This window comes from Athene cunicularia, unplaced genomic scaffold (genome assembly GCF_003259725.1).
Source record: "Athene cunicularia isolate RWA unplaced genomic scaffold, athCun1 SCF_9, whole genome shotgun sequence".
NCBI classification, from domain to species: Eukaryota; Metazoa; Chordata; class Aves; order Strigiformes; family Strigidae; genus Athene; species Athene cunicularia.
In genome coordinates, this window is record NW_020799523.1 from 152966 (window position 1) to 162205 (window position 9240).

Below are 9240 nucleotides of genomic sequence, written 5' to 3' on the forward strand. Positions count from 1 at the left end.
GACAAGGCGTGGAGCTTCATTAATTTCTTTCAAATCTATTTGAAATATTTTCAAACCTACTTTCAAACCTATTTTAAAGTATTTTGAATTTATTTTAAATGATTTTAAGCCTATTTTAAATATTTGGAACATTTAAAATTATCTTAAATTTGGTTTTTAAAGTTTTTAAATTTATTTTACATCTTTGAAACTTATTAAATATTTTAAATTTAAGTATTTGGAAACCTCTTTTAAACGTTTTGAAGCCTATTTAAAATATTTGGAACGATTTTTAAATTATTTTAGATCTATTTTATGTTTTAAAACCTATTTTATAATTTTAAACCTATTTTAAATATTTGAAACTTTTAAAATATTTTGAATCTGTTTTAAAATGTTTTACAATTTATTTTACATCTTTGAAACCTATTGTTAAATATTTTCAATTTAAATATTTGGAAACCTCTTTTAAACGTTTTGAAACCTATTTCAAATATTTGAAACGATTTTTAAATTCTTTCAGATTTTATGTTTTTAAACCTCTTTTAAATATTTTAGAACTATTTTTAAATAATTTAATCTGAGTTAAATATTTTTAAACCTGTTTTAAAACCTATTTTAAATATTTGAAACCTATTTTAAAATATTTTGATATGTTTTAAATATTTGAAACCTGTTTTAAAATCTATTTTAAATCTATTTTATGTTTTTAATTTTTGAATATTTGCATCCTATTTTTAAATATTATACATTTTAAATATTTTTAAACCTATTTTAAATATTTGAAACTGTTTCAAAATCTTTTTTATGTTTTCAAACCTATTTGAAACCTGGTTTAAAATCTATTTTAGGTTTAAAATCTATTTTAAACCTAATTTTAAATCTTTTTTTAATCTAGTTTATATTTTTAAACCTTTTTTCAATATTTTTAAACCTATTTTAAATACATTTTTTTGTTTCATTTGTGAGATCCGTAGGTTCCATTTAAACGTGTTTTATCCCCATTTTTAGTACTCTTTAAAATACATCTTTCTATCATTTATTTAATATTATTTAATATTTATAAATGGCCAAAAATGAGCTAAACCCTTTTTTTACATAAATTACCCGCAGCAAAAGGGGATGTGGCAGCAACAGGGGGAGGAACAAGGGAATTTAAAGGGAATCTCCTCATTTCCTCTGGCCGAGGGATAACGGTTCCTTCCCGGGATAAACCCGAGTGGAAAACAAACCCGGGCAAATCCTGGAAGTTTTCTTCATCCTTCCGTACCCGCACAAAACACGTCGATTTTTTGGTTTGTTTTAGGGGTTTAGTAACGGGCTCCGACGTCGCTGGTGGCATGAGCAGCGCTCAGGCTGCAGCTGCTCCTTTTTATTCTCATTTAAGCTAGTGAAATTTTGTACTTCCCTGTTGCCTCAACCTCCTGCCGCCTCCTTAAACCAACAAGTTGAAGCAGCTAAAAAAAAAAAATAAAATTTGAGTTTCCAGCCCCATATCACGCAGCTGCGTGGGGTTAAGCACTGGCAGAGGAGAGGAGCCCCTGGTCTTACTTAGGCCAGCCTAAAGCCAGACCTTGCCACGCCGGAGGGGTTTAGGAGGATGAAGAAGGACCTGGCTTGAGCAAGTGAGCGCGTGTCGTGTGGCCGTCGTCTGCTGGGACGGGCTTAAATCCCGGGTGGCTCCTGTCGGCACGTCCCCATCCCCCTTTGGGGTGGTGGGGCCACCCCCGTGGTGCTGCACCCCGTAAAATCTCCTCACCCCAAAGACCTGCAAGGCCCTGCTGCATCCCGCCTAGTGCAGCTCGGCGATGGAAATAAGCGGAGCCTCAGGATTAAAGCTTGGCTCAGCCCAGCCACAGGAGTATCGGGACGCCGCGGGTCTTGCACAGTCCCCAGGGTGGGTGCGGGAGGAGCAGGCAGGCCTGGGAGGAGCAGGCAGGACTCGGGGTTTTTAATTAGCCTTAACGATGTTGTCCTGTTGTCTTCTTGCAGCGGAGAAAGTGGATGTAATTGCTGGTTCCTCTAAGATGAAGGGGTTCTCCTCCTCCGAGTCTGAGAGCACCAGCGAGTCCAGCTCCTCCGACAGCGAAGATTCAGAAACAGGTTAGACGCAGCTTATTTAACGACTCAGTCCTAGACCTGGTTTCTGTATAAATAAATATGTTTTAATTCCTGGCTCGGTCTTTTAATTATTTTAATTTTTTTTTTTTTGGTCTTTATAATAAAAAAAAACAAAAACCAAAACCAAGCTACGCAGCCGCGTGTTGCTCAGTTTTGGGCCCGACACAGACAGCTTGGCGAGAGCGATGTTGTCTCTGGCGGTTCTTAAGCCCGACACAAATTTTTTTATAAGTTTTTCCTTCCTTAGACACGAGCGCAGGAGCCAAAAAAACCAGTTCTTTGACTGGTTAGTGACCTAGATTTGTATTTTTAGAAAAACACTGTATTTTTCCCTCAAATAGGGGTTTCAAACGTTGTCGCCAGCACCACTTGCGCCACAAAAAAATGGAGAAAGGTGGAGGAAATGGGGTTTTTAACGTGTAAAAGCCTTTTTATTTTATGGCATCGGGCAGATCCTGAGAAAAAAAAAGGATTTAAAATTAAATTTTAAATGAGCAGAGTGGCGCCTGCTCTGGGTAACTCTTTGCTTCTCCCTCGTACCACCATCGTTCGGGTTTAAATTAAGAGTTTTCTCACGTTCTTAATTATTACACTTGCCTTATTAGCGTTCCCTCCTTGGTTTTAGAGAAGCAAAGCTTGTGCCGTCACTTAAAGCTTTTTTTTCCTCCTAGCTGCTAACTCAGCTTGGACTCCGGAGGTTAAGCTGGGCTTAACCCAGCACTTAAGTCAACGGTAAGACTTTTGCATCTCCAGCGGGTTGGGAAATCAGGAGATGCACGTGGCAGAAAATAATCTGGATTTATTTTCGTGGCTGGGTTGGGTGCGTAGGACAAACAGCACCGAAAAAAAAAGGAGCGGAAATTTAAAAATGAAATAAATAAACCCCAAAAAATAAAGCAGAATTGATTGGACTTGCCTTTGAGCTGGTGCTGGCGACGCTTCCCAGTGAGCCTCCGCTTTTTTAGGATGTGTTTTCTGGGATAAGTTTGGAGTCTGAGAGATTTGAACATATTTACCTACTTTAGTGTATTTTTTAATAGAATTAAGTTTTGGTTGGTTTTTGTGGTTTTTTAAAGGAGGTTGAAAGGTTTTGATGGAGCGTTTCGGGTCGACTCTCAGCAATCAGAAAATTTAATTATTTGGTGCTAAATTCTGCCCTGGCTTGATGGGGAAAAGCAAAACCTGCTGTATTTAACTCTTCAACGAGTTTTTATCCAATTTATCTTGATTTCTGCCAAGCTCACGATTGCATCAACCAGAATAAACCCGAGTTTATCTGGACCCACCTTACCAGGTCGCCTTAATCTTGGCCGCAACATCGGCTCATCCCAACCCCAGAGCCGTTTTAATCCCAGTCCCGTTTCCACATGGAGCCCATCCCATAACATTTACCCACTAAACTCATCCTCTACAAATGCCCCAAACTCTCTTTTATTTCAAATTCTCTCTTTTTTTCCCCCAAAGCTGACGGGTAGCTCCCCAGCCTGGTAGCAGAATCCTCAGCCAGGTTGGGTTTTGGGTGATGATTTATTGGGATGATCTCAGGGATCCCTCCGGAGCTTGGGGGACAGGGATGTGAGCTCTAAGGTGGGAATTTTTGGGATGCCCTGGCGCCAAAGGCTTCTCGTTCTAACGAGCAGCACTAATTAAAATCTAGAAAAGCCCCAAAATTTTCTCCCATCGCTCTCGCTCTGGCAGAACCAACCTCAGAGCAGACAGTGCTCTTTTGTTGAGTGTTTCTCCCCAAACGGTGGCCTGTTGGATGCGGACGAGCACGGGTTGCTCTGGGCATTTTGGAGTTTTTTAGACGCTTTTGTCCTCTTTCTGGCTGCTTTTCCCCAAATCCAACATCTCCCCTCAGTGTTGGCCATCCCAGTTGGGAGTATTTAGGATTTGCTTGGCCGACGTAGACCGACATGCCCACCCTTGGGATGAATCCAACCCCCTTACGCTTTGGATAGGAGGTTAATTAAGAGAATTAATCTCTTTGGTTCAATTAATTTCCAATACTGATGGGTTTTTGCTCTCCTAAACCATTTTTTCCTCCCTTTTCTGATAAAATACACGGTGAAAACCGTTGATCGCAGGGATCCGCCCGATATCCAGGAGGTCTTCTCCATCCTGGGATTTACAACGTTGCCCTTGAATCACTTTTTAAGTTGTATTTTAAGACCTTTTTAAGAGGTTTTGACACCTTTTAGGATGTTTTAAGAACTTTTAAGAGACGCTTTAAAATATTTGAAGACATATTTTTGACACCATGCGCTGTCCCGTTGATGATGATGTTATTTTAACGACCCTAAGCAGGACAAGGCAGTTAATTTGCTGTTGGAAAATTTAATTTTTTTTTTTTTTTCCCGGGAGGATAATGGTGGCAGTGCTTGCGCTGGCTTAAGCAGAGAATTAGCTTTAAAGCTTACTGCTAAGCTTCAAAATTTGTTCCATTTTTAATAAAAACTGGCATCTTAACGATCTTATTTTCGATTAATGAGGCTTTTATTTGCCCACTGAGCTGCTCTACGTTGGGCTTCCTTCGTGCAGGAGATAGTTTTGATTTTAAAACCGGTGGCAAAAGTCGCAAACGTGGATTTTTTTTTTTCACCTTGATTTTTGCGTTTGCTTAGGTTTATCATATTAAAAAAAAAGAAATAAATAGGCTGTTAATGCTAACGTGTACAAGCCAACGCAGACGCGATGAAATTGTAAGCTAGAATTAATTGCAATTAATTGCAGCTCCATTCTGTTCTCTTTAAGGCTTTGGCTCCCACGAGCTGCCTCTTGCCTTTTTGCAAAACAGAGCTTTTAAAATCGGAATTATTTTTATTTTATCCCCTTGAATCCATGCAACGTCTCCATCCCTCCGTGTAGCTGGCATTTAAACGCGGGTTTGGGGATTTTTTTATTAAATCAGGACTGTTTTGCCAAAAATCTGTTGAAACTCTGGAAATGGGAAGCTTCAAAGGGAGGAAAAATTGTAATACCGGTTTTGTAGCGTAGGAGATGGGACTGAGCCTTTGCCTTGAGCTCTGAGAAACCAGAGGTGCCAATCGAGAGGGTTATTCCGGTTTAACTTGTTGTAATTAGCAATTAGTGGATGCAAATGACCCCAAACTCCATCCTGGAAGCATCTAGGTAGGATTTTCTTTGCTCGGGAATGAGCTCTCTGAGCATCTTGGATGCTTCTCCCAGCTTCAAGCGTCAGCACTTGGGCTGGACTAGGCTGAGGTTTGGCAAATGCCGCCATCCTGGTGCTCGGGCAGTTTAAAACCTGGCTTATCTTTGGTGAGCACTGAATTTGGGGTTATTGAATGGCAAAATGGATGGGCTCAGCCTGTTCAGCCTCACCGCTTGACTAAGTTGGGAGTTGTATTATCCCCCAAATATTTTGGGAGATGCTTCCCAGGACGCCCAGCAGAGAGAAATCACGTGGCTGCAGTAATAAAAGTAGTGATTAAAATTTTAGCAATTAAATCCCAAGCCTCAGTTAGTTCATAGTCGCTAATTTTCCTTTTTTTTTTTCCTGAAATTTCCCAGAGGAAAATTGCATTTCTCCACGTTTTATGCAGTTGCTTAAAGGGAAACGATTTGCAGCATGCACAAGGCTGTGCAGCAGTTAGGTTTTATGAAGGATTTTTTAAAAACTGGGGTTAGAACTGGCTCAGCAATGCTGAGAAACCCGTTTTGGGGCTGGGAAGCTGCTTTTAGCAAATTTTAAGTGCTTCTGCTCAGGAGTTACCAGTCCTGTCTTTAGGAGGAGAAGCATTAATGTAAGGCTGAGTTAATCCCAGTCTGGGATTTCATGGCGTCCTAGAGTTGAAGATCCTTCAGGTTTAATTCAGGAGTATCCGGGTTTAAATCCCGAGTATTTGGATTTAATTAGCAGATAACCTGGTTTTAATTCGAAAATAGCCAGGTTTAATTTGGAGGCACCTGGGTTTGAATTGCAGGTACCTGTGGTTTAATTCAGAGATGCCCTGCTTAAATTCTGAGGCACCCGGGTTTAATTCAGAAGTACTCAAGCTTAATTCGCAGCTACTTGGGTTTAATTTGCGGGTACCAGAGTTTTAATTCACAGGTACCTGGGTTTAATTTACAGGTATCAGAGTTTTAATTTGCAGATACCTGGGTTTAGTTCAAAGCTACCTGGAACCTGCAAGTACCCAGGTTTAATTCACAGGTACTTGGTTGTAATTCAGAAGAATCGGGGCTTAATCCACAAGTAGTCAGGTTTAATCCGCAGGTGGTCAGGTTTAATCCACAAGTAGTCAGGTTTAATCCACAGATAGTCAGGTTTAATCCACAAGTAGTCAGGTTTAATCCACAGGTAGTCAGGTTTAATCCACAGGTACCCAGGTTTAATTCAGATTTACCTGGATTTAACTCCGAGTTACCCAAGTTTAATTTGCAAGCACCTGGGTTTTATTTAAAGGTTTAACGTGCAGGTACCCAGGTTTAATCCACAAGTACCCAGGTTTAAATCAGAGGCACCCGGGTTTAACCCACAGGCACCCATAGCTGTGGGTGCTGGTGAAGCTCAGTCCCAGCCACCGAGATCCACCCCACATCCTCCGTGTGCTGGTTTATTTTAGTTTTAATCCTCACTCCATTTCCCTTTGAGTTTGAGAGAGAGACGGATTGATTTAACCCAGCCACTGATTTTTTTTTGCAAGTAGATTTGTGCCTTCGGAAGTAATTTTCTCATTTTTGCCCCATTCCCAGGCTTAGTTTCTGGGCCGCAGTGTAAGATAGGAGGGACTTAAGAGTCCCTCATTGACCTAACGTGAGTCTTCCCATCTTTTTTGCTCGGCAGGAGAGGACAGAGATCTGTTAGGCTCAGTTTAACCACATTTGCCTACTGTGGAGTGGGTACAGTCAGGAACTGCAGTTAATCTGGGCTTAAAGGACACTCAGATCATCACTGGCGGATGGTCGGTGTGTAGGCGGGACCTTTGTGCCAATACCAGTGCAAGGAAAAACCCAAATCCCTTTAGTTTTACCCTAAAACCACTTCCCCGTCGCTTTGCTAGAGGATGGGTCTCAACAAAGCCTCCCCGGGTGCCGTATGGTGCCTCGTTATTACCAGCATCCCATCAAGCAGCTTTTGGGTCAAATTAGGCAAATTTTGGCGTATTTAGTGGGATTTGGAGAATAACAGCTGACCCGATCGTTCCGCTAGCAGCGCCGCAGTCCCCAGTGTGCTCAGTTTTGGGGGGGATTCATGGGGTCGTCCCTGGGGTGGGTGAAGTCACCACTCCCATCTCTAAGAGCAGAATTAGTTAAAATTAATATTTTCCACTGAAAAAAAAAAACCAAAAAAAACCAAAAACAAACAAAACCCAAAAAAAACACTGTTGAATCCAGGAGGCCTGGTTGCGGCTCTGCTGCTCTAACAGCAAATAGAGATTCCCTTTTATATTAAAAAAAAAATTTATAACCAATATTATATCAAAAAATTGCTTTCTGAATGTTTTTTTTTAAAAAAAAAAAAAAAGGTCAATCTTAGCATTTATTATTATATTTTCTGCAAATAATTTGTTATTTTCCCTGGGGGAATTACGTGGGATCGTGATTTGATTGGAATGTATAACTGCATGTTTTTAGCAAACTTGTAATTTTAGATCTTTTTTTTTTTCCTAAATGCACCAGCCTTGGAAAATCAGGGTGAATTTAACTACAAACAAATTGTTTCCATAACCGCTTTTATTTAGATGATTTTTTTTTTCTTTCCACTTAACCTTGATCTGCTACAAATACTTTATATAAATCTGTTTATTTTTATATTCTCTCTGCATGTTTCGGGATTTTGCAGCCATGTAACCACTAGCTTCTTTCTCCCCTAAAAAAAAAAAAAAAAAAAAAAAAGAGAAAAATTGTATAGCTTTGATATTTTAATTCTTAAAAAAATAAATAAAAGTGGCTTGCTACGGAAAATGCAATTTTTTGTATAATCATGAAATTTTAACCAATAATGTGGAAATTCTGATAGTGAACAATATTTGCTATTTTGGATAAATTTGGGTGGGAGTAAAAGATGAGGATTTAGGGAAAAATAAAATATATACACATGGCTGTCAAGATGCAGGTAGGAGCGGAGCCTCATGCACCGATTTAACCTTTCTGCTCTAAAAACATCTTGAATTGACATCACAGAGATTTACCTTTTTCTTTAATCCTGGTGATTTTTTAGCCCCGTGAATGAGATTTAACCGGCCGGCGTGAAATGGGGTCGGAAATGGGACGGGGCTTCTTCTGGGTGCTCTTGTTCCCCGGGGAGATGCTGGTAGAGAGGTGGAACCACCCAACGCCAGCTGTGACCCCGCTGCCATCTTCAGTGGTGAAGAAGCTTCATCTTCTGGTTGGCATCTCCAGAATGACCGATGCCACCGGGGCCATCAAAGCTTTGCCGCTCGTGGTCTCCATTGGCTTCGTCTTCCTGGTGAAGATGGCCAGTGTGAAACACTGTCAGGGTTGAAGACAGGATGGGGCTTATTCTTGGTGCTTTTGGTCCCCGGGCTGACGCCGAACGGCACGATACCAACCGTAACCCAACAGCCATCGGTAGTGGTGAAGAATTCTCATCCTTTGGTTGCGTTGGCCAAGCTCATTGCATCTCAGAAATCACCGATGCCACTGGGTGATTCCCCTCGGGACCGTGGTGGCTTTGCCCCACCACCCACGGTCTCCGTTGGCTTCATCTTCTTGGTGAAGGTTCTTCCAAACAACCCGTTCACCAGCGGGTGATTTCAGCCATGGTGGCAGTTGGTTCCGGTGGCGGGATTCACCCATCCTGCTGCAGGGTCTTGCCTCAGTTTGTTGTGGCGATATTCCAAGACCGATGGCAAAGCCCACGTCGAAAAAGCCCCCCTGGGAGAACCGTCGGGTTGTGGCACGTTGGAGGGTGGAAGGAGAAGAGCGTGACCATCTTCCCCCCCAAAATCGGAGCAGGGATGCACTCTGCCGGATCACGCTGCTTTTTTGGGGAACCACGTGATCCCTCCTGATCCTGGCTTACTCCACAGCTTTTCTCTTCTCTTCCCACCCGCCACCTGTGCTTGGCGCGTTTCTCCCGATTCGGGCTTTTCTTTACCATCCTATGAGCACTTTTATCCTGATTAATCACAACTCGGGGGGGGGGGGCTG

At 41.5% G+C, this 9240-nt stretch overlaps 1 protein-coding gene across 1 annotated transcript in view; it reads left to right on the forward strand.

Moving 5' to 3' along the window:
• BRD4 (bromodomain containing 4) overlaps window positions 1–9240 on the forward strand; it is a 50916-nt gene that overhangs the window by 35679 nt on the left and 5997 nt on the right. The window contains exons 12-13 of the mRNA XM_026867602.1: window positions 1939–2085; window positions 8433–8551. Coding sequence (XP_026723403.1) covers window positions 1939–2085; window positions 8433–8551 — 266 coding nt within the window. The remainder of the gene's footprint in view (window positions 1–1938; window positions 2086–8432; window positions 8552–9240) is intronic.